The sequence below is a fragment of the Mustela lutreola genome, chromosome 5 (assembly GCF_030435805.1).
Source record: "Mustela lutreola isolate mMusLut2 chromosome 5, mMusLut2.pri, whole genome shotgun sequence".
Classification (NCBI taxonomy): Eukaryota; Metazoa; Chordata; class Mammalia; order Carnivora; family Mustelidae; genus Mustela; species Mustela lutreola.
This window is the reverse complement of record NC_081294.1, coordinates 79670916-79697309: the sequence shown is the minus strand read 5'-3', so window position 1 is coordinate 79697309 and position 26394 is coordinate 79670916. Positions and strand designations below refer to the sequence as shown.

Genomic DNA, 26394 nt, shown 5'->3' with positions numbered 1-26394 from the left:
ACAGCATTTGGACACAAAAGCACTAAAGAAATGTAAGCTACTAATAAGTTAGTAATGAAATATTGTCTCAAGATGTCCCTTTGCTTAACTGGAGAAAGCAAAGACCCCAGGATCTTGCCCCGTCTCTGTGCAGCACTTGTCTAAGGGCCTACAAAATCTTTTCATTTGAGCCAATGCTAGAAAGACTTGTATCATTAGCTAGGCCTGCTTTATTGGTTTCAAGGAAGAACAAAAAACTCTGTGGAATGAGCTGTGGAGGCTGAGGCCAAGGTCAGCATGTAAGGACCAGAGGACACCTCGGGCAGCTGTGGAAGGATGGCTGTTCTGGGCCTCCAGGCCAGAATCCCTCCTCTGTGACCCCCAGGAAAGCAAAGTTGGCAGGTTTGAGCCCTGGGGGAAGAGAAAATAAGAGTGGATTAAGAAGGAGCAGGAGAATAAAAAGAGGGGACAGAAGCAGGTGTGGTCACAGGAGGGCCAGGTGTTAGTTCCATCACTGTTTAGTTCAGGCTCCGACAACACAAACCAAATTAGTCTCAGCTTCCCCACGTAAGAGCTCCAAGGGGCGTGTCTGTTAACCTCCCTGAGCCTCCCTTTTTTAAATGTATGAAATAAGAATAATAAATAGTACAATCTACCTCAAAGCTTTAGGATGGCAATTAAATGAGCTAATGTGCATAAAGAGTGAAACAGCAACTTGGCAAATGGTAAAAGCTCGATACATGGTCCCCGTTACTGTCTGTCTATGGTAGGCATCTGCAGGACAATAATATACATATTTACTCTAAGTTTAATCCGTGGACACAAAGAATTTGATTTTATGTGAATGTCAGATGTATAGAGAACTAGATCTCTTTTAGACACCCCATCAATGAAAGACAGTAAGTGTATAGGAAGCCTTTATTGTAACTGTTGCAAACACCTAGTTATGCTCCTTAGCAAAAGAACAGTGGAAGGAAGTATTAGAAGTTGACGTAAAACACACCACCATGGAGGTTTCTTTAGAACTAGATGACAAGGGGCACCTGGGTGGCTCAGTGGGTTAAGCTTCTGCCTTCTCCTCAGGTCATGATCTCAGGGTTCTGAGATCAAGCCCCGCATCGGGCTCTCTGCTCAGCAGGGAGCCTGCGTCTCCCTCTCTCTGCCTGCCTCTGCCTACTTGTGATCTCTCTGTCAAATAAATAGATAAAATCTTAAAACAAAAACAAAAAAACCTAGCTGACAAGCAGGAAAAGGCACGAGAATCTCCAGGACAGAAAAAATTTAATGGCGGACATACGGAGAATGGCTTAATCCGTGACCTCATCTCACTGAATGATACCAGGCTAGGACTACTTAAAATGTCAAAGTGATAAATAGACAAAAACAAGACTGAAAAAGAAAAACAAAACAAAACAAGTTGATTTGGGGGTGTAGTGAAGTACAGATGACTTTTAGATTTGTTGGTTATTTTTTGCAAAGTCAGGGTATTTTTGAAACCCCCGTAATATCAAGGTAGAAAAAAACAATATGATGGTCCAACAGCTTCTGGCAAAGTGAGAGATGAGTTGGGGAGCTCACTGAGGGCAGTGGTTTTCCAACCTTTTCTTTCAGCTAGAGAACCTTTTTGTAAACAAAATCTTATTGATACCCCAGTCTATGAAGCAGATAAAATAGTGTTTCTATTCAATTTATTTATACGTTCAATTTTAATCATTGTTCCATTTAGGTCTGTAAATGAGAGCACAAATATCTACACAGGCTGAATACACATTTGAATAAGGAACTTTTATTATTTTTTTAATGGTTAAAGATGTTTTTAGAAGATAAAATTCCAATTAGAAACTTGCAAGATATCAGTGTTTCCTAGAAGGTAGTTTGGAAACATCAACAGGGTTCTAAAAACTGGGGTTAGCCCACCATCAGGTGCTTCTCCATATGGACCTAAAGCTCACCACAGCTTCCTGTAGCAGTCATTTGTGTTCCTGTCAAGTGGGAAAAAATAGTGAGCAGAGGACCTCGTTGTCTCCTATTTAATGATAAACCAAACTCACACAGAAGGGACATGAAAGTTGAGCCCATGGTTATTGTGACCAAGGCCACAGTGGTGAGAAGCTCCCCAAATCCCAAATAAGAGGACAAGACAGATAGGTTGTACCTCTGCTACCCAGGGGCATTTAGGAAGGAAATCAAAGCCCGTGACTTTCTGTTTAGGTGGGGCAGAGGTCAATGGCCAAGGAAGGCAAAAAGTAGCTAGGGTTGGTGTGGCCCAGGTAAGGCAGAGAAAAGGAGGCAGAAGATGGCTACAGCGAAAATGGCTTATCTATGGTTGTAGAAAGAGATGTGTAGGAATTTAGGACCAGAAAAGGCCAAGAGAAGTAGAGTCATGGAAGAAGTACTGGAAAGCTTGTAGGGGGAGGTGCAGGGAGACAGGCAGAGGGGATATGTGAAGAGTGGGGAAAGTAACAAAGAATTTAAGGCAACTGCAGAAAGAAGCAAGAAGGATAAGAAATTCAAAGGACGCTTTGAAGACCTAAATCCACACAAAGATAGTATATGGAGAATCTTGAAATAGAATACAAATGTCCCAAGAAAGAAGGAGGCCAGAATCTCACCCTGTAGAACTCAGGAAAGGAAATAAGCATCAGAGTTTTATTGGATTTATAGAGTGTTTTGATGTGACTGAGTGTTGAAAGATTATTTGCCAGGAGGAAAGAGGTGTTTGGTTGCTTGGTGGCAAAGAACCCTCAATAATCCCTTTTATGGTAATCTGTGAGGAACAAATGAACATGCATACAAACAGAACATCCTGCGTAAACACATGATGATATTACCAGAAAAGCAAGGGTAAGTTACATTCTCATCTGGGCAGCAGGAATTTAGGAAGGAAAAGAGTGGTCAGACTTATCAGGAATGGTCTAATGACAGCCTTGAGGAAACAAAGAGTGAGAAAAGGCTGAACTTAGGGAAGGAAGCCACTGGTCCTGAGAGGGGAATGAATGCCCTTGGTTTGAATTATAAGTTTGGGTTTTCCTGTCCTGCCTTTGGACCCAGTGCTATAGTTGGTTGCAGAGCTCCATGTACTTTACCTACATTAAAACTAATGTTTTACCCATTTAAAACTAAAAACAGCTCCGCAGGAAGATATTCTGGAACGCAGGTTAGGACAACAAAGCTTGGCTAGGGCAACCAAATGACCTAGATTGCACAGCTAGGAAGTGGGGAGTTTGGGTTCAAGCCCTGGCCCCATGGATTTGGGCCTACACCTCCCCCAGCAGCTGATTTTTCAGGTCCCTGCCAGGAACACCCGACCCCATCCTTGTCCTCCACTCCATCCTGGTCCGCTCTTTGGGTATGGGGGGCTTCCCCAGGTGGAAGCTCTCTCTTCTTCCTTGGAGGGTATTTCGTTTCATAAAGATCTTTAGTGCCTTTCTGGTAAAAACAAAATTAGAGTCAGGTAAATGTAACTTGAAAAGTGTAAAAAACTTCTTCCACCACTATGCAAGTAAGGCAGAGAAAATGATGATGTATTGAGATTCCTGGACAGTAAAGCACTGTCTTATGTCCTGCCCAGCCCTCACCCTCGACCAGAGGCTCCCTCCAGCCAGGGGCTCTCTTCTACAAAGCTTGCATATGTGACAGGCAGTAAAAGGTCATATACGTCATAATCAGCTAATAACTTTTTAGCCAATGAAGGCCTAAAACATCTATATCTGAGAAGCCGGAACAGTTCAGCTAGGCGAGGTGACTAAGCCCTAGCAGTCTACAGCATGGTGCCCAGCACTAACAACACTGAATCGTGCACTTAAAATTTCACTAAGAAGATAGATCTTACGTTAAGTGCTATCAACAACAGCAAAACAAAAAACCAAAATCAAAAAACAAAACCCAAAAAGGTGATGATGATAAAGAGGGCAAAAAAGAAACTTTGGGAGGTGCTGGATATATTTAGATATAGATTATAATAATAGCAGGGCAGGAAGAAACTTTTGGAAATAACAGATGTTTATGGCATCTGAATGACTTCCTTCCAAACTCAAGTTGTAGACATTAAATATGTACAGCTTTTTGTATGTCAATCATATTGCAATAAAGTGGTTTACAACAAAAAAGCCAAGGTGCATGTATTTATATGCTATAAAAGAAGAACTTCTCTTTCAAAAGTACAGCTTTATCACTTCGAACACAGGGGACTGAATTTCACGCATCCTTCTCTCAGAGGGGATGAGAACACCATAGATGGAGGGGAAGCCAAGGCCGCTCGGAAAGCCAAGATGCAGGGAGGAAGTCTTGGCTTATCTTCAGCTGTCTCATGTCACCCAAGGCAGTGCTCTGGAGGGCCAGCTTAGAGAAACTTATGACCTCTGTTTGGCCTTGCGTTTCTAAAAATTTAATGGGGAGGTCACTAATAAACTAAGTGTGTAAATGCTTCACCATCTAGTTAAAAAATAATAACTTCACTGCTACTGGGACTGATTTATACTACTTATTTTCTGCAGAACACATTTATTTACCTTTCCTTCTAATAAAATACACCTGGCAATAAATAAAAGGCAGTAAAAGTATCCATGGCTTGCTATTAAAACTTGATATGTTTTAATGACAATTTTTAGTATACTGTTTTTGGATGGATCGGTATTATTTGGTGAAAAAAAAGCACCTAATTAGGAAATGATTGAGATTGGCACCAAGACACAAACACAATAATTTGTTCTAAGTACAGTGTCGGTACTCAGGTTAAATTCTCTGACCTTTAAATTATGTCTCCCCCTGTAAGATCAGATTGCGCTTTAAAATGGTCAATATACTTCCACCAATGAGTCACTTGTATAAAAATGCCATTATAAAACACATTAGTCTTTTTGGCTTTTTGGTGCTTTTGTTTTGTTTTTGTTTTTTTTTAATGTAAACGACAGTCTAGCGAATTTAGTTCATCACATTTAAAAAAGAAAGGCTACTGTGAAGGGGAAAAGAGTCGTGGGAATTTCAGGGAGTTTTTTCTTTCTTTTTTTTGAAGAAAACCTCTCAAGAGGGTATCCAACCTAATCATATGTAAAGAAAAGGGACCTGAATAAAGGCGGAAATAAAAAAAAATCCTTAGTCCCTCTTTAAGTTTATTCTTCAATGTAGGCCAATCCTCTTTTATAGGGCGCTTCTAGCAATTAGCTAGCAATTTTATCCTGTGAGTCTAAAGGATTAAAGCAGGACCAAAGAACAAAAGGAACCGATTTGCTACCCTCTTCCATCACTCCTTTCTTAACAAATCAGACTTCATTTCCTCTAGGGCCCTCCTTTCCCACCTAATCTGCTTTTTTCCTTCCTTCCACGGCCCCTCAGGGGAAACATTCGGAAAGGTAACATTAGCTAATGCCACCTAAACAAAATTCAGAATATACAAAAGTTTGAAAATGGCTTCAGAAACTAGGGAGTGCTTGTTTTCTCATTTCGGAATTCTGAACAAAGTGTAACTTTTTTGATCACTGGATCTTCAAACAAGTACAGTAGTAGGTAATAAGCCTCTCAGGTTAGGTTTACCAGAAGTTTAGACATACTCCTTTCCCTCTTACAGACTATTTAGGATGGTGCTCCCCAAAGGTCACCACATTAAAACAAGCACGGCCTGGGAACAGCAGACCTGACATCTGTTGAACTTATGGTTCCATCTGTCACTGACGTGGGCCACATACAAACCTCCTGAGCTCCTGGGGATTTTAAAGGGCCTGCTAATCTATTCCTTTTCCTTTATCCCTAAACCATTTCAAACAGATGAATATCCACTCTATTTTTATGTATTTATTTATTTTTATTTATTTATTTAACAGACAGAGATCACAAGTAGGCGGAGAGGCAGGCAGAGAGAGAGAGAGGGGGAAGCAGGCTCCCTGCTCAGCAGAGAGCCCGATGTGGGGTTCGATCCCAGGACCCTGGGACCATGACCTGAGCCAAAAGCAGAGGCTTAACCCACTGAGCCACCCAGGTGCCCCAATCCACTCTATTTTTAAAGACCTCCAAGGAAGAGTCCGCAATCATTCTTAGCCAAATATTTAGAAATTAATTTCCCTATGGCCTTTCCCTGTTGCTCTGCAAACACACTCCTTCCCATAGTCCTGCTATGAAGAGGAAGTATTGTAGCCATGACCTTTGAAAAGACCTACAGACCTAATTGGAAGACAAAATAATTTTTAATTTTACCCAGCAAACAATGCTCTGAAAATGTTCTAATTAAAATCACCTCTTAAGTATGGGTATACAACTCTGCAAATTTCTCCCGTCCAACCTTCTGTGGGAAGTAAAGACTTGAGACTAGTACTTACACATTATCCTTATTTGGAAGCTCTGTGGAACTGGTGGAACTGGAACAGTGTAACAAACTATTATAAATAGTCAAGTCTGACTATTTATAATACAGGACGGATGTTAGAAAAACTTTTTTTTTGTTTTAAGATTTTATTTATGAGAGAGAAGAGAGACAGCACGGGAGTGGGGGGAAAGGAAAAGGGGTGAGGAAAAGCAGGCTCCCAGCTGAGCAGGGAGTCTAAAGCAGGATCCTGGGGGTCCTGGGATCATGACCTGAGCCCAAGGCAGACACTTAACCAACTGAGCCACCCAGGCGCCCCTAGAAAAACAAGGTTTTGTTTCAATACTAAGTCTAGGGAACTGCTAAATCACAGAAGGGCTTAAGGCCAAATACAGGTGGGAGACCTACATACAGATTAAACCTCATTTCACACATATAGCCTCAGGGAAAACATATAATCATCCCCCAAAAAGGTTTTTCTCTTATACATGATGATGGACACACAGATATCCAGAGTCTGAGAGTCACTGAGTCAAACCTAGAAAAGCATGGACTACTTTTGCTCCACTTTTTAAAAACTATATACATCATTTGATGTTAGCGATAAAAGGGTTTGTGAAAATATTGATCCAAAAAAGTGGCTCCCTTACTAATTTATTATCTGCCAATCCAGTCAAAATATGAACTAGAAATAAATCATTGATGTAAAAGTCCTTAAAGCTGGTAGAGAAGAAATGGAACATGCTCAAGTGACTAGGATGACGACTGAACCCAGTGACGGCCAAATACAGCCTATGAAATGTCCCATCAAAAGTAAGATGTGAAATCAGGAAGCAGATGGCACAATTCTAAAACCTCACATAAGGGGACATTTTAGGCATTTCTGACTGTTGTGCAAAAGAAAAGAAGGATGTTTCATCAAGCGTAACTCTACCCAAGCTATGATAATAGGTTGCTCCAATCCTCCACTTGGCTCAGGAAGTTAACTGGCTTAAATGGGGGAAAGCAGCTCTCAGTAGGGGACATGAATGCAAACCCTAACTGTGCAAGGTGGAAAACCACTGCTGCTCTGGATGAATTTCAGAAGAATTAGGCTATTTCATGGGCAGAGGCAGCACTTCCTTAGTTGTATCATTTAGCTGATAATGCTTTGTGTCAGGAAATCACATTTTCTATTTGAGATTCCTTTTGGGTTTTTGACCCATTTTCTTGTTTCCCAGGCTGCATATACCACTCTTGAAACCTCCCAGACAATGAATAACAATGAATACTGTCTTCTGTGCCTAGTACTCATCTTTTTAAGACTTGAAGGACAGATACCACTTTTCTCACTTTCGTTGTCTATAAACCCCAAATCACGTATGGATGGGGTTAAAGTTTGTGAAACACTTCATTTACCATATAAAAGTAAAAACAGGGGTGCCTGGGTGGCTTAAAGCCTCTGCCTTTGGCTCAGGTCATGATCCCAGGGTCCTAGGATAGAGTCCCACATCTGGCTCTCTGCTCAGCAGGGAGCCTGCTTCCTCCTCTCTGCCTGCCTGCCTCTCTGCCTACTTGTGATCTCCGTCAAATTAAAAAAAAAAAAAAAAAAAGATGTTAAAAAAATAAATAAAAGTAAAAATGGTGTATCTTTGTGGTGCAGTGGGTTAAGCCTCTGCCTTCAGCTCAGGTCATGATCCCGGGGTCCTGGGATCAAGCCCCACATAGGGCTCTCTGCTCAGTGGGGACCCTGCCCCTCTCTCTCTGCCTTCCTCTCTGCCTACTTGTGATCTCTGTCTGTCAAATAAATAAAATCTTAAAAAAAAAAAGAAAGTAAAAATGAATCACCTTTAGAGCATGGTGAATACACAAAGCAGGATTGGGAGAGGTCTATTTCACACAACTGCATCTCAGTTTCTGCAAAATGCAAGAGAATTCTCTATGTTTCATATGTTCTATATTCAGAGTTAAGAGATTTGTTTTTAAGTTTACATTTACTTCACCAATTGAACTTAAGAGTTAAAAACTCAAATATCAGAAAACAATGCTTTTTTGGTAAAGAAAGACTTTTAAGTTGAAACAGGTATTGAACAAAAACATGTAACATATTCTAAAAGTTTCAAATTCTGAGAATAACTGGAGGAGCTGAGGGGATTAAAATGCCATGCATTTGATGGTATTTCAAACTTACAGATAGGGAAACTGTCCTCAGGAGGACAGCTCTCCATTCACAGATTTCCAAGTCACAGGTGAGACAAAGAACTGGGTTATAAAATAGCCTCTTTTTAGAATAGAGAGGATACAAAATCAGTTTCTGCAACTCTCTTTTCCTCCTGAAAACCTTTTACACTGAACCTAAACCTGTTCTCCCCTTCGGGAGTTTCTGGCGTATTTCTGTGAGTTATTCTCCACTTCAGTGGCAGAGCCCACCAAAACATATTAAGAGGATCTCTGTCAAAGCACACTTTCACTCTTTGTGGGTGCTCTAAAAGACCACAACCATACACGTATACAAAAGTATACAGGTATATGCAAAAGGAAGATAAACCAAGAGCACTTCAGTATCAGTTTAACAAACACTCTCTCAAATCCATTTTAATATCAGACTACAAATAATATTTAGGCATTAAAAATACACAAAACAAGACTTAAAAAATGCACAAACTGGGGCACCTGGGTGGCTCAGTGGGTTAAGCCTCTGCCTTTAGCTCGGGTCATGATCTCAGGATCCGGGTTCGAGCCCCGCATTGGGCTCTCTGCTCAGCAGGGAGCCTGCTTCCCTTCCTCTCTCTGCCTGCCTCTCTGCCTACTTGTGATCACTGTCAAATAAATAATAAATAAAATCTTTTGAAAAAAATGCACAAACCATCTACAGAAGCTTCTCTGCATTTTGTTACACCTCTCATCATCTCTTAAAGTATAAAAGGTAAAAATCCAAACAGCCAAAAAACAACAGCAGATTCTGAAAATTATTAAACTACATCTTGGGGCACCCAGTGGCTCAGTGGGTTAAAGCCTCTGCCTTCGGCTCAGGTCATGATCCCGTGTCGGGCTCTCTGCTCAGCAGGAAGCCTCTCTCTCTCTCTCTGTCTGCCTCTCTGCCTACTTGAGATCTCTGTCTGCCAAATAAATAAATAAAATCTTAAAAAAAAAACAAACTACATCTTAACCACTACTTACCTATGTCATCTCTGAGATTTCACCAAGGATATGATTCACATAGGGCACAAGGGCCACAGCTCCCTGTTCACAAAATATTCCCAAATCCTTTACATAAATGTACAGTTATGTGTCTAGTCTTGGCATGTTTGAAGTTAAAATTTGATCACTGATATTTCATGGAATCAGGGCCAGTGCTTCTCTGGTATCTACCACATTACTCTTCAAGGTTAGACACAGAGAAGAGGTGGTAGGGTTGGATCAAAAACTAAGTAACATTCCATTCATGGGGTACATTTTTCTTGATTCTGACCTCAGTATCTTGCCGCCTCAGCAGCTACTTGAACTGAATTATCACTTCTACTGGCCCTGGAACTCCCCATCAATGGTTATTTCTTCCTCTAAACCATTTATAGCTGTGGAATATATTCTACTCTAAGAATATATTGAAGGTCAAAAGAAATCTCCTATGTGCTACCAATGACTCATGATAGGCCACAGCCCAAGTCAGATAATTTACACTCAACAAGAAAGCAACAAAAACAATTTAAAATATTATCACTTACTTCATTAAAAATCTTGTTTCTTTAAAACCCTAAACAAAATTGATCCCATTAGTAAAGATAGGCACTCATAATTTTTTAACAAGTACATTTTAATAACCTTTGATTCTCACACAAAGCAATCTAATTTTCTGAAAAAAGAAATTGCTACACAGAATCCTTTAAACACAGTTTGTATCATTCCAAATGAACAGGTAAGAGGTGTGAGGACCTCTGTGCTTATGGGTAAGCCCTAGTTGTCCCTTAGGTCAGGATCAAGACCAGTTTACTCCTTAACTTCAGGCAAGTAATAGTGGTTCCTCAGTATACCCTTACAAATAAACTATTATTCTTGATAATGAATCTACCAAAGGGAAACAGAAAAGAATGAGAGAGAAAACTGAAAAGCAAACGTACAGTATAAACATTCCCATCCTAATAGTTAAGGACTCTAAATAACAAATGGTACCAACTTTACATGTTTGAAAATACTTTAGTATGTAGAACATTTAAAAGCAAAAAGAGAAATCACCCTTCTAAGTACTTTGAAAGCATGTTACCCTGTTGGGTTTACATGTGAGAAAGTCTTAAGGACCACCAAATATGTAGAAATAGGAATTCCAAGTATCTCAGTTCTCTGAATATACAAAACCAAATAAGGCACAAGGACCTAAAGAATAAACCCAAAGTGAGTTTATAATGTTTCAGTTTATGTGATTTAGGGCCCTTCTGTTTTGTCCTGTAAGATAATTTAAATAGTTCTCTCTGTTGCATGTGTCCAAATTTATTCAGACTGTTAGAGATACATTCATTCTGAAACTTTAGAACACAACAGGCTCTAAAATTTTCCAAATTCTATTGTTGGCATAATCTGATTCAAAATTTACAATCTCCAAAGAGACCCAAAGCAGGTTTCATTAAAACCGCCTGCTTATCTAACTGCAAATTCTAACCTGAAATATGAACTGGAACATATACTACTAGTTATAATAAATAAGTTAGAATGATCATTGGAATGTCCCTCCAGGAGGCCCTCAGTTTTCCTATTCGTCTTTCAAACAACCTACCCTTCTGTGCATTACATACTGACACCCCTATAGAGACTTCCTAAGCTGATCCCAGATACTCACATGCAGCAGATAACTAACATTTGTAGCTATCATAGTTCACTGGTGCTGGTTTGTGTAGTTATCTGACCATCTTGCTGCATTTGTTCTTTATATTTTATTTAAGTGGAGGAGGTTTAAAGAAAAAAATCAAATGGCTGACATGATACGAACCAATGGTCTTTAAATTTAACTCAAATGGGACAAGAATAGAAATCAGGAGGAATGAGTAATCTTTCACCTCAGCTGGGTACTCATAGGACTTAAACCAGTGAACTGTGTTAGAATGAGAAAAAGAGCAAAGGCAAGGAGGAATAAGCAGAAAATATTGGAAATAAATTATCTAAGATTATGTCTAAAAAATGAAGCAAAACTGGGAATTCTGGAATGATTTAGATTGCTAAAACTCCTCCCCATTTAGTCCATTAGGTTTTGCAGAATCATCTTCAAATACATCTTCAGCAACGTATTGAGTCTAAGAGAAAGGAACTTCCTGTGCTGGGGGGGAAAAAAAAAGAAAAAAAGAAAAAAAAACTGGCCCCAAACCAATTATTTTTGTATTTAGTGAATGATTCTGCATGAATCTGTATGAATAAAGATTAGAAAAAAATTGCCTTGGCAATGAAAAAATGCAAACCAAGAAATTAAACACTAATCTACAGCAAAAGTTGCTACACAAGAGACGTTTATTAATGTTCTGTTGTATTTACAGTTTTAACATAGCAAACCAAGGTGAATTACCACTTGGCAGAAAGCACATCATTCTACGTTTATAACTCATCAGTTTCTGCTAACACATTGTAAAAGCAAGTAGTACTACAGTATGTTAGGGATCATCTCAAAAGTTCCAAAATAATCCTTTCTTTGCTCCTAAGTACCTATTCTCCTCCCTACCCCAGCTCCTAGCCTAATCATCAGGAGAAACCCCCCCCCATACCCCCACCCCCCACCTAAAAAAAGGAAAAAAGGGGGGGTAGGGACTCTAATCACACAGAAAGTGTTAAGAATTCCATCTTAGTAAATAAGCTGCATTTGTCCTTGCCCTTTTTATTTTATACAGTGACAACAACTTTACAATTTTTTAGGTTCATAACACAGAACAATAAGGGACTGCAAAATTTAGAATACAGACTATAAAAAAATTAATGCTTATTTTTTTTTACCAATTAAGAACATATTCTTGACCACACCTTAAATGTATTTTGCACTATGATTTTGCTTCCAGGTCTTCACAGTACAAGTGAATAAATTTCTAGATTAATTTTAACAGCGAGTATGGATTATGTACAGAAATGCAGTCAAAACAAAAGTTATAACTTTTGAGAAAACCCCCTTTAAAATGGCCAGCATTATACATATCTTACACTAAAATACTTAATTCCAAGTTCATTTTGAGATGGAGGATGAATAAAGCAACACTGCCCCCTACTGACTACAGGGGCAAGGCTCATGCTATTTAAAATGACTACAAACAATAGATAAGGCATTATTAATACATCACATACTTGATTGCGAGAGATTTTTCAAACATTAACCACTAAGGATTCAATGATTACAGAATTTTGCATTAACTATTAAAATTTTACACCTAGGAACAAATAAAGAGAAATGATCTTTTTCAACAGTACTTTTATTTTTTTAAAGCAGGTGATTATTCCTCTGTGTTCTGCATCTTGATTCACTTCCTGCAGGTGTTCTCTTGCTTCTTCAGAGAGAATTCATAAATGCAGGAAGGCCTTTGCCAGAAAACATCTGCGAGAGAAGGATATTGAATATTGAAACTCTAGTTAGCTTGTTATTTTGGCCAAGAGAAGGATGTAGTCACAAAAGAAGGCAGGATGTTTGGAGACACCAGAAGTACATTTTAACATAGCTTTAAGATTACTATACACTGACATCATACTATTCAATAAACATTAAATTTTCAGTTCTTAAAGTTACCAAGGACTCTAGAACAAGGAAGAACGTGAACGCTTTCTCTAAAGCCCATGAGGCCAGGAATCTCTCTCTCCAAACTTCCTCACCAAAGAATGAAATGCAAATACCACTTCCTTCACCCTGCACCAAACTGCCACAGCAATGACTGTAACTTGGGGGCCAGGACACAGTAGAATCCAAGGGCAGAGGTGATTTTCCTGATACACCTAAAACTACTGTTTACCCTGCCAGTTCTGCCATATCTCACACAAAGATTTCTGATAAGGATGCCAATGATGTCATGCTGTACTATGTACTTTGCGGCATGGCAAAGCTAAAAACAACTGTAAACTCACAGGTATCACAGATCCTTCTTTTTAATCAATTAGGAAAAGAGTATGTATTTGGGGGCACATATATCTGAAAAAAAGTTGATAAAATTTTTTAAAGATTTATTTATTTATTTATTTGACAGAGAGACACAGAGAGAGAGGGAACACAAGCAGGGGGAGTGGGAGAGGGAGAAGCAGGCTTCCCGCTGAGCAGGGAGCCAGAACCCCAGGATCATGACTGGAGCCAAAGGCAAATGCTTAACAACTGAGCCACCCAGATGCCCCAATAAAACTAATTTTTTAAAAAAGGATATGAATGAAATAAACACTCTTAAAATAATGTCCATATACTGTAAAGTCCAGTTCTTATCCCACATTTTGAGGAATTTCTGTATGGGTCTAATTGTTTTGGATTTCATGGAAATAATGGGGAAGGACAAGGAACTCCCAATAGTCATGCTAAAGAAAACCACTAAAGAGATACATGCTACCAAATAAATATTTGAGAAAATACCTTGTGATACCCTGCACCAAGGAAGAGTTGGATGGGTTACTATGTAGACCCTTAGCTTACTTCTCCACCTTTCCAAATTCCTGTAAAAGCTCCAAGCAGCCCTCTTCTATCTTTTCTGCTTAGACAACTGCAACAATCTTTAAAAGGCTGACAAAATGCAGAGGAGCTACAATAAAAAAGGAAATCAACATATACTTTCTTAAACTGTTAACATTCTCCCAGATCCCAAATTCAGTCGATATTCAAGAAGACCAGTACCACTGACATAAGAGCAACTTCTGTTTCGATTGAGAGAGCTCAAGATGTGCAGGGACAAAGACATGTGAACACAAGGAACTCGAAAAACCAAGAAGCAAAAACACTTATCTGCAGACCGACATCAAATGGGAGGTTTCTGCCAGGAGGCTAGACTTCCTACAAACTTAAGTAACTTCAGTTTTGGCTGTTTCCATTAATAGCTGAAAACTGATGTAATTGTTCCTATTCACCACAACACTAGACTTTAAGAACACACAGTCCAGATAGCTATCCGGTCACTTTCCTTAGACCAGGCTGCTTCCACAGAGGTGAATTAGCTCTAATAGCTCTATCAAAGTCAGCGCCACCTAGCAAACATTCCAATTCCATTAAGAGTGCCTAGACAGGTTAGCAACGGGTGATATCAATCACTGTACAGATTCCAGAGGAAAACGACCGCTAGAGAGGTGCTCACTGCTAAGAACCAGAGGCCTGTTCAGATGGCGGAGGCCTGTTCAGATGGACTTGACTCACAAGTTGTAACAGAAACAATGGTGGCACACAACTGGAGGACAGAAGGGTTTTAAAAGGGACTGTGGGCTTTATTACTAAACTGTACATCAGATCACTTCAGAAACCAAAGGGACCAGGAGCCTACAGATCATTTAATTTCAAGAGGAAGACAAGTATTTCCCCTGAACGTTATGTGAAATTTTTAAGCTAAAATTCCACTGAAATTTCTACTACCTTGCCACTTTTTAACATAGTCCAATACACCAAACTTTAATTTGAGGTAAGCTTCCTTTAGTAAATTGAGAGAGTTACTAAAGAGGAGAGGAAGATTATATGATGAGACAAATCAAAGCACTTAACATCATATGGGGAAAAACTTAAGTATCTAGTGTTTAATAGGGACAGCTTTACCAGGTCATAGGAATCATTTAATTATGAAGGCCTCTACCTCATTAATGCCAGGGCTTAAAAAACTTTCTTTCCTCAGGGCGCCTGGGTGGCTCAGTCAGTTGACTCTGCCTTGGGCTCAGGTCATGATCCCAGGCTCCTGGGATTGAATCCCACATCATCAGGCTCCCTGCTCAGCTGGGAGTCTGCTCCTCTCTTTCCCCTTGCCCCTTGGCCAAAGGGTAAGAGCGCTTTCTCTCTCCAAAGCAAAACAAACAAACCCCAAAACTTTCTTTCCTATTTCACAGGTGGTTAAAATAACAGAATTTAAAATCTACTGTGCCTATACATGCAAGTACTTTCAGAGTAGTGCTGGCTACAGTTAACTGCATTACCACGTTCCAGCTACTGTAGTTAAACCCTCAACTACTTGGCAGCATCACTGGAAGTGGTACTCCACATACATTTATCTTCCACGTAGCTGGTAAATAAGAAGTATGAACACCAAGCATTTTGACCATTTCAGATAAAGAGATTTCTGAAAGGGATGTGTTTCTTTTTAAACACTACAGGAGCATTTGCATTTTGTTCGTCACTTCCTTGAGGTCACACCCTTTGAGTGCTGCGGGCCCCACCTCTACAGTTCCTTTTGGCTCTTCTTGCTGTGGGGTAGGAAACCAGGTTTCCTTTATAGGCTTAAATGCACTCCCCAAAGGGAACCTGAAAGCAGCCCCTGAGATAGTAGTACAGGAGCTTTAGTGTTTGCCTTTTGTAACAACTACTTTAGCTGATTAGAAAGAGAGCTTCTGGGGTCATTTAAAGGTCTGTTTGCATGTACTGTATTTTAGGTCACCTGAAAAGAAAAGTCCCTATTCTTATACCTTTTTCCAGTAAAATGCCAGATCTTAGGACCACATGGGAATTAAGTTATTCTTCTGTTATGGCAAAGCTATTTTAAAAGTTCCTACCTGTGTCTTTCCGGCAAAAGGTAAACCTACAGCTAGCTTTCAAATAGCGACAGCTACATTAAATTAAGTAAGAAGTCTTGATGAAAGAAAATAAAATCTTCATTCTTCGCAAGATGGTTTGCAAACATTCTACATTTGGATCTAGATGAACAGTTTTTATCCCTGTCAATGGACAAAGGAAATTCAGTCCCATGGGATATTACAGCTTTTCCGATTCACTCTGGGGATACTGACAATTAGTAAGGAAGTCATTAGAATTCTAAATGTTGCTGTAAGTCCCCAAACCCCTAATTTAGAGCTCTGAATCCTCTGGGCATGTCAGAAATGATTTTAAATCGACTAGAATAGCAAAGTCAGACAGAAAAAGAAACCTACTATGCCCTACACTGAGGGATGCCTGAAGTTTCTGACAACTCCTAAAGCACAATAAGCCTTCTGACTCCAAAATACAGAGAACTGCAGGCTTATCATGTCTCTTCACTGCTCCAGGAGCATTAGTACTAAGGGCTGCCTACTTCAAATCATAACCCACCAAAAAAGACACTTTGCTTTACATTTAGACATTTCAGAATTTTAAAAAATCCAAACAGAACAGTAACAATTTTTAGAAACAGAAGCCCCTCAGGGTGCCTGGGTGGCTCAGTGGTTTGCCTCTGCCTTAGGCCCACATCATGATCCCAGAGTCCTGGGATCAGCACCACATCAGGGTCTCTGCTCAGCAGGGAGCCTGCTTCCTCCTCTCTCTCTCTCTGCCTACATGTGATCTCTGTCTGTCCAAAAAAAAAAAAAAAAAAAAAAGCCCCTCAATACAGTCTCCAACAATACAGGAAAACCAAGAAGTTCAGGCTTTTTCCTAACCAAGCTGTTACTTGTTGTGTATTAGAAACAAGATGAGAAAGGGACACCTGGGTGGCTCAGTTGGTTAAGAGTCTGCCTTCAGCTCAGGTGGTGATCCCAGTGTCCTGGGATTGAACCCCGTTATCGGGCTCCCAGCCTAGTAGGGAGCCTGCCTGTGCAGGTGTTCTCTCTCTGTCAAATAAGTAAGTAAAATCTTTTAAAAAAAAGGGGGGGGGGGGACAAGATGAGGAAGGTGTGCAATCCCCTACTAAATACTGAAACTTCCTTCTAACTGAAGAATGAAGAGAATAGACAGAGGTGTCATCTCAGTCCATTCAGAAATTCAAAGCTACCACTTGACTAGACTAATGGAATCTATTGTTTTTAAAAAAGAGAAAGAAGGAGCACCTGGCTGGCTTAGTCAGTAGAGCATGTGAGTCGATCTTGGGGTTTTAAGTTCAAGCCCCAATTTGTAGAGATTTAAAAATAATTTTAAAATATTAAAAGAGAGAGAGAGAAATCTGTCCCTCAGGATACTTCAGGCACCAAAAGATTAGGAGAAATCTATAGGTAATTTTGGCACCCTTTGTAACAAGGAGAACCATGGCAACCCAAAAGAATAAACTTTTGAATCTTTGGTAGGTTACGAGTTAAACCTAAGGCTTAGAAATAATTACTAATTATAATGAGATGTGGAGAGGAAAGAAAAAAGATGACAACAGTAACTTCATAAAACTGCAGAGAATATCTGATAAGTCTCTTAAAGTTAGGATGTCCTAGACCCAAAGCATTAGGAGCTAGGCTGACAATGTTAATGTCCACCTGTGTCCTAATTCAAATTCGGGATATGCCACACACTTCAAACATGCAATAAAACATTCCCCTTCTCAAAAACAACAACAACAACACGTAATAATCTTGATGATTACAATTTTCTTTCAAATAAAAGTACACACTCCCTTGAAGAAACTTACTTTAACAACACAAGCTTAAGTTCTTTGTATGCTTTAACTTTTGTAAGAAATGCCTTATGAATATACTCTGCTACAATGCAAATATCTGAACTTACCTATAACTGTCTGTTACTTACATAAGGATACTTAATTATACATATAAACTGCTTAATGTAATATGCGATATACAGAAAACCTGAAAAATGTTATCATCATACCACGCTTGAAAAAAATTTTTATCATATTCAAGAAATTCTCATATTACTCTGCTGCTTACAAAATTTTAATGCTGTCCCCCATCACCTGGCAAATTAAATACGGTGGCTACTTTCTTTCCTAGAAGCATACATCCTGATACTACCATGAATCTTCAAAACCGGGAACTCCACTCTTAGCATATGATTACCTATGCAAACTATGACTACCCTACAGAAAATACAGAACAAATTAATGTTCATGAAGGGTTAGCTTTTCATGAGCCAACATGTCACTGGATTTTAAGGCTGTTAAGAATTCTATAGTTCCACTGCAAATGGGCTTAGTACTCAGTACTTAGATACTTAGATATTTGAGAACACTGTCTCAACCTGCCTTTTCCTGCCCTGGCCTTCAACATTCCTTTATGCTATCATCAAACTGCTGTCCCTTGAGCAAGCTCCATTCTTCCTTGCCTCTATTTACATTCTTCACTCTGCTTCAAGTGACTCTGAAATCTTCCCCCACCTTATACAATTTTCACTAGTAGAAATTCTACCTACCACTTGTTATCTCAACCAGTACACCCTTTACAAAACCTTGCCTGCTCTTCAGGGGGCGGCTGGCTGGCTCAGTCAGTAGAGCATGCGACTCTTGATCTTGGGGTTTGAGTTCGAGCCCCACACTGGGTGCAGAGATTACTTTGAAATAAAATCTTAAATAAAAAAAGTCTTGCCTGATCTTCAACTAGCCTAGTCCCTAGATGTAACACAAGGCTCCCCTCCACGACCCACTCATCCCCAAAAGTCTTAAGTAACAATGAGCTAAGTTCAAGAAGTCCTGTATCTTGTACCAGAGAGATCTCTCTCTCGTTTACTCTTTCCCAAGATTCCAGAGCTCTTCTTTTTTGTAGCTACTGATGGAAGATGGAACAAGCTCTGGGGAAAACTACACAGAAATCAAAGAGGTGCCTCAAATCAGGGCTTAGACCTTCTGTTCTAGCTAGGCAGAGGAAAAGGCCCTTTCCCCTTCCTTTCCTTGCATTTGACCCTCCTTACCACCAGAGTGGTAATATCAGGGTATGAACCTAAGGAAGGGCACCAGGAAAGTCTCCCTGACTAATTTTAAGAGATAGAAGCCTTGGTGAGCTTGTAAGTAAACTAGACAAAAGGAGTTTCTTCACACTGGAGCTCTGGGGTTTAGGGGATCTAATTAAAGCTTGGTGATTAGGCCTGAAAGGCTCCTTTCCCACTATTTTCCTTCAGAACTGGTACAACAATAAGCAGTGGCTTCAGGATTCAAGACTCAAAGATCTAGAACCCCACAGTTGCAGCCAAATATCCTAGCTCCCTGATGACTAATAAGACTCCGGCCTCTTCTCTACCGTCAGAATATGAGATGATGTCTTCTCCTATGGGTTTTTCTAACTTGCCCTTTCAATAGCTTTTTATGAAAACACCCCTTACTAAACTAGAAACTGCTAAAAGACAAGGACTGTGGCTTCCTTACCTTCTCTGTATTTCCTACTACAGGGGGTATACTCTACTCTGAACCTGAACAGCAATCTGCAATGTATTATGTGATTATTCTGGGACTAAAATAAACTTTTGTTTTTTTAAATACCTTTAATAAATAAAGAGAACTCTGGTCCTGGGGAGATTTGAGAAAGTTTCTGGCATCTTCCGAACCTTTGCATAATTGATAAATCCTCTGAGAAACAGGAGAAAGCCTGATTTAAAAAAGAAAAGTCAAGAATGAATGTATAGTTTCCGTATTAAGTCCCTTCCCCAGAAACATCCCTCTTGACAGCACTACTTCATTGTTTTTCTGCTAAAAGCTATCAAAACATGAGTGATTTTCTCCAAAAATTTCCAAATCTTTCCATTTTTCAATGAGAAGACATAATCTCAAGAGCCCAAATAAAAGTCTTTTTGCATGTTAAGAACCTAAGTCTAAAAGGGAAATAAAAAATAAAATGGAGTTAAACATGTACATTTGGCAACTTGACACGCATCATCAAAACCTACCTTCTGGGTTCCCAAAAAGTATTTTGAGATAATTAACCCCCCACTCTGACCCCTGCCAAAAAGAACAGGTTATAAAATACTTTTCTGAAGTAAAAAGAGAAAAAAACCCCATCCCTTCCTGTCATATCGTTTTTTCTGTCAACTGTACATATGCTGTCCACTAGATGTCAGGATGCTCTTATCTGCTACAGTTCTTTTTTTCCCCTTGACACCAATTCTTGTATTCTCAACTCTGAACTCCATTTCTCTATTCTTAAAAAAATATAGACAAGTAGGGTACACCTGGCCATTTATTTACCAGGCACTAAGGGAGTAAGACTAATTCTGTGCGTCTACGCCAGCAGCTATCCATTCACAGTTGGCACCTCTTCTAACAATCTGTGGGGAAGGTGATGGGCCCCTCCTATGACACCTCACTCGCTCTTGGTCCTCCTCCATTAGAGCTGGTCCCTGAGTCTTAAGGGATTTTTTAAAAGCAGTGTTATGGTGATGTAATTCACACAGCATGAATTTCACTCATGCAATGTACACAGTTTACTGGCTTTAATTTTAGTATAGTTATGGAGCTATACAACCAAGAACTATTATCTTTATTTTAGAATATTTTTAGTACCCCTAAAAAACTTGGTACCCATTCAGTAATCACTCCTCATTCCCATTCTGTTCAGCACCAAAAGCAGTAAGTGACTATAGAGTAGGGGTCCCTGAATCCTAGCAAAATGGAGACCACACCTAACCTATATAGAGGGGACACCTACAGCTCCACTCCAGTAAAAGGGTGGGCGCCATGCAGAGGTCTGTTTTGCTAGATATTCCAATTTTTAAGAAAAGAAAAAAAAAATCATACCTTTTACATGGAAACTCTTGATTTTTAAATGACGACAGCTAATTAAAAAACCTCTGAAATAACTGTAACAAACTAACTACAACTACTGGTTAGGTGTAGCTCATGGGCTGCCAGCTTCAGAGTTCTGTGTGTACCTACTGCAACAAAAACACCCCAAAAATTTCTGCAAGAGAAATTCCAAAAATGACCCAAACACTGGGTTCAAATGCACAAATGGTAACTGAAGCCTCACCATTTTTTGCTTACTAGTAAATAGTAAGAAAGATTAATTACAAGCATTACAAATTCATTTCCCATGAAACTTTAATATAGGCAATCAATTCATTAAGTTTCTTTAAGTTATCTGTGTTGTCAACAATCAACACAGAAAATACTGTGAAAACACTGAAAATATGCTTAATGGCTGGTCCATTCAGGATCTGCTTGGATTTAGGCTTGGTGGGGGTGGGGGAGGACAGTCAGCCTTTTTCTTAAAAATACAATTCTGAGAATAAGCAAACCAAGAAAATATTCCTCCAAGGTAACTCTTCTTTGGGGCACTTTTATCATTAAGTATCTCAGTAATTAAGCAGGGGGGTGGCGGGAATCATGACTTCTCTTTCCGTGGAATTCTAATGACCAACCGCAGAATAGATTGTACCATTGGAGAGGCTGGGGGGTGGTGTGATGTAAGACCCGTATTTTCCAAGTAAAATATAGATTCAGCAATGCATGGTCTATCACCATAGGCAAAGCAGGTAGCTCCTGAATGTACTAAGCAACTGTTGGGTATGTGTACTACACTGTACTCATTAGACCCATTAGCACCATTGCCACCAAGGATCTTAATTAAGGCGGCAACAAGAAGTCCCAAGATGGGACAGGAGGAAAGTAGTATCACAGAAGCCGGGAGAGGCAATTATACCATCTTCAACAGCTACATGATGGCCCTGCTATAATTCTGTAGAAATGACAGCAGTGATGGTGATCTGTTATTGTATCATACATATTCTTTATACAAAGAATGAAGAAACCAGTATTATTTACCCTAATGTTCATTTCTTTGCTTTAAAGTGTCTTGAAAGAAAAGATTTTAAAATAAATACTTTATAATAAAAAGGATAATCTTAAGATGAAAACCTGAAATTGCCTAGCACTTTTTTTTTTTTTAAAGGTCTCCTCCTTATTGCTAAATAATTCTTATTCTCATCAGTATTGAACCAAGAATTCTGGAAACCCAATAATGATTCCTCTAGAAGTTATGTCTAGCAAGGCTATACATTTTGTTTCCTGCTGATAGATCCAACTGAATAATGGCCACATACACTTCTGAGTAGTTCAACTGGTTACAATATCCCTGTAAACAATTCAGGGTGGAGTTTGTGAACCCTTCTGTGGTGATACTTCTCCAGAGGAAAAAACTCATAGAGTCATCTTATTAGTGTGTCCCACTGGTCACACAGGAAACCTGAGAAGTATATATGAATGGGTTAGGAAAAATTGACCCCCACTAAGAGATGTTTTATTAATATGCACGTTCCTCTAGTGGTAATGAAAAACTAATCTTTAAGAAATATTTTAAAAATTATACTTATATTGCTAATATATTACTGTATTGTAAGCAAGATGAGGGGTTACTAAAAGTAATTTTACTTCTAAAATTTAACAATGATCTTTTCTCTCCTTTGTCTATATTAAAAGTACTTACCTAAAACCAGGAACACCCACCAGAGCCAGTACTGACCATCAAAATATCCAGGGAAATAGGTAGAAAACTGAAAAATAAAGCAAATTAGATTAAAGTAGCTTATCAGGTATAATTTCACATTTTAACTTAAGGGCACACAAAACACAAAGTTTTTGTAAACTAATGCTATCATTTAGCTCTCACAATTTTTTTAAGTGAAAATATTTTATATATTACTGACTTGAAATGATTATCATATATGCAGATGTATTTCCTTTCATGGAAAATCAATCTTGAAATATGATTTTGGCTTTATAGACGTTGTTTTAAAATATTCAAGTCTTTATTTTTTTAAAAGATCTTCCCCATACAATATTCATCCTTCTAGAAATATGTGGATTTTCTTTAAATATTTTATTTATTGACAGAAAGAGAGAGCACAAGTAGGGGAAGGCGCAGGAAGAGGGAGAAGCAGGCTTCCTGCTGAGCAGGGAGTCTAACACAGGGCGCAGGGCTCCATTACAGGGCCCTGGAATCATGAACACAGCTGAAGGCAGTCACTTAATGACTGAGCCACCCAGGTGCACCTAAAAATATGTTTTGATGATACTTTTACTTTGTCTACCCAGTGCCAAAACCAATAATTTTGTTCCTATTGTTCCGGGTATGCCTTGAATTTGGAAGCTTTACATCCCAATAATCCCATTCCTTTACCAAATAATGGAACACTCTGGCCAAAGTCAGGGGTGCTGAAGTTTTCTTGTACTTGGAGAGCAAAGGAAGAGAATAGTTTTCTTTCTTCTGTTAAGCATGGCTGTGCTTCTGATGTGATGCCTGAAACCGCCAGAGCTGTTAGAACTCTGACGGAGCAGCTGTACCAACATGCTGAGCCAGGCGTCAACTGTCCCTAATGATGTCAATGAAACACTGATTTCACGATCTTCCACAGCAGGACTTGTTTTCATGGGAAATAAATTCTCCCAACTGTTTTCTAAGCCATTCTGAACTCAGTTTTCTATTACTCCCAGACAAAGATATCCTGATATGAGGTGATTCATTCGATTCCGTTTTAACATTTCAGTCAGCTTAGTGAAAATTTTAGTTAAAAACTAATGTTATATGCTTTCTATTGGGGGCTTTTACATTCAAGAGTTTAACACAGTTTGAGCTTTAAAATACAGCATTTTATTTCTTAAGAAAATAACAATTTAAGATTTAGAGAAGGAATGAAAAACCTCTTTAGGGCTTGGGTTCTTCACCCAAGCCCATCGCTTAGCTGAACATGTATTAGCTGCCTCTGGGAAAAAAGTCCAAAACTTTTAATAGATTTTCAAAGGAACTCAAAATCCTAAAAATGTTAACAACTGGTTAAATCAATAAATTTGAAAAAGTCCAGTGGTAAGTCAACACCAATTAGTTAATAATGCCTATTTATGAGGAATACATTGATTTTATCCATCAAGTTGACAAAAGCAATAAACTTACCTGAAATCACAGTACTTTAAGAGACTAGATCTTTTCAAGTATAAATTACTACAGCAATCCTGACTACCTAGTAACTCCCAAATCACTAAAGATGTCTCTCTAATATACTTTAGAGATAAGGCCCCTTAATGAATAGCACTTGTTAAACCATTTCGGCTCCCATTTTGCCATAACCAATGATTACTGGAGGGAAGGAGGAAGAAACGAAGAGAAGGAAAGAGGGAAGAAGACAGACCAAAACTTTAGCAGGATTAATGTGAGGAATGCCTGTTTTTGATGAGACACCAAAGAAGTGGTATCTTTCTTTTTATTACAAAAAGAACTAATTTTAAAACAAAAACACATATTACCATATCATAAACATTAAAAGCAACTTGTGAACAACCTCTAGGATAGATGCCTTGGGACCACCAATATTCACTAGATTTAACTGTAACTTTCATGCATCAACCACCAGCAAATGCTTTTGGTTCAACTTCATGAAACCAGAAGAAAGACAAACCTAAAATCATTTTAAACGTAAAAATAATGTTTAAAAAAAAAAAGTCAAATAGTCCAAGTTTTTCTACTTATTGTTGTACTACAGGGTCTATCTCTTCTGGTATACAACTTACCCTGACAATCAGGATCCACTTAATTAGAGAGAGACCAAATCCTGAAATGGCCCCATATCTTCCTGCAGCTGAGGTGGTCAGGCAAAAAGACAGAAAAAATCCAATCCAGTTGAAGAGGAATGCCACTGTAAAGGCAGAAAAGAAAAAAACCGTGTCAGACATGTCAAACGCAAGACGTGTCAAACCCAAAAAGCAAGAGTGCTCTCTATACTTGCTTTTGCTTAAATGGCTTTTTCCAAGGATAAAAGATAGTCTGTTCACCCACCATAACCCTTGCCCTACTTCCCCAAAACATCCATTCTGTCTTCTTCCCCCCTAAGAAAAGCAAGAAACCATCTGCTCTGAGTATCAGGTATTACACTGTTATGTCTGCTGCCATTCACTTTCAAAAATGCCTTAACATTCACCAAACTGTATACTTATGACTTGTACCCTTTATATATTACACTTCAGTAAATAAAATCTGATTCAAATTATTCATCCCCCTACTTCTATGAATTTTGAGAGCTTACATTAAGATTACCTCTAAAAAGCACTGTTTCCTTTATATATTTTTATTATAGGAAATTTTAAAATGGCTGCTTACTTCTAAGTGACACTCATGGAAAGTTGAATGCAAAATAACACCAAGTTAGGGGAAAAAAAAAATCAGTTGACTTTCATAAACCAGAAAATAGAAACATTAAAAAAAAAAAATCCATCAGACTAAGGTCTTTTCAATTCCTACTCTACAGGGTCAGGTATGAGTAGGAGCAATGCTAAGGGTCTTTGCAAACCTAAAAGATGGGACTCAGTTTATGTAAAAATACAGCATCCCTAAAATTGCTTCTTTTTATATTTTCTATAGCTATTTGTAGAAAAAGCAGATAAATACAAAGGATATTAAGATAAAAGTAAACTAAGCTCTGAACATCTCAGTAAAAGGCATCAAACAAACACAATGTATTAAAATATTAGCTCAACTACTCATTTTAATTCAGTCAGATTCACCCATAATTCAAAGCACTCCAGTCTGTGGGAGGTTTTTTGCTATACGTAGTTACTTACTGAAAAAAGTTAACATGAAAATCCCATCATTTCCTATCCTCAGCTGGTCAGCATCATCGAAGTCATCTCGACCCACAAAATCCTCATCCTAAGTGAAAAGAAAAAGATTAAGTTAAATTCACAATGAATTAGTCATAGGCAAACGAAAGTCATCAAGAAAAATAAGGAAGGGGATAAAAATGAGTACCAGGAGAAATTTTACTGCTTTGGCTCAATTCAAAACTATAAGCATTGGGCTCAGTATGTGCTAAAAATTTCATTTTGTCATTTATGTAAAAGATATAATTAGTGAAAAAATAAATATTTCTTCCGTCCCTAAAGTTTTCTAAATGAATCGTTCATTTTATCATCCAAGTTCTTTAACAATGAGCTTCAAAAATTATCAAGTTCAGGGGTGCCTGGGTGGCTCAGTGGGTTAAGCCTCTCTCTGCCTTCTGCTCAGGTCATTATCTCAGGGTCCTGGGATTGAGCCTCGCATGGGGCTCTCTGCTCAGCAGGGAGCCTATTCCCCATCCCTTCTGCCTGCCTCTCTGTCTACTTGTGATCTATAAAAAAAAAAAAACCAAAAAACAAAAAACAAATTTATAAAGTTCAATGAAATGTATTAATTCATATGTGTCTAAAGCAAAAAAAGATACACATTTGGCTTAAATTTGGCTTACATTCTAAAACCACTAACCCAGGGGCAACTGGGTGGCTCAGCGGGTTAAGCCTCTGCCTTTGGCTCAGGTCATGATCTCGGGGTCCTAGGATTGAGCCCCTCATTGGGCTCTCTGCTTGGCGGGGAGTCTGCTT

The 26394-nt window shown here is 38.8% G+C and overlaps 1 protein-coding gene across 1 annotated transcript in view; it reads right to left on the bottom strand.

The window, feature by feature from the left end:
* Positions 1-11728: 11728 nt before the first annotated feature.
* NDFIP1 (Nedd4 family interacting protein 1) overlaps positions 11729-26394 on the bottom strand; it is a 56284-nt gene continuing 41618 nt past the window's right edge. Inside the window, exons 4-8 of the mRNA XM_059174910.1 lie at positions 25600-25687; positions 24553-24677; positions 22475-22541; positions 19537-19642; positions 11729-12812 (exon numbers count right to left, since the gene is read on the bottom strand). Coding sequence (XP_059030893.1) covers positions 19539-19642; positions 22475-22541; positions 24553-24677; positions 25600-25687 — 384 coding nt within the window. The 3' untranslated portion in view covers positions 11729-12812; positions 19537-19538. The remainder of the gene's footprint in view (positions 12813-19536; positions 19643-22474; positions 22542-24552; positions 24678-25599; positions 25688-26394) is intronic.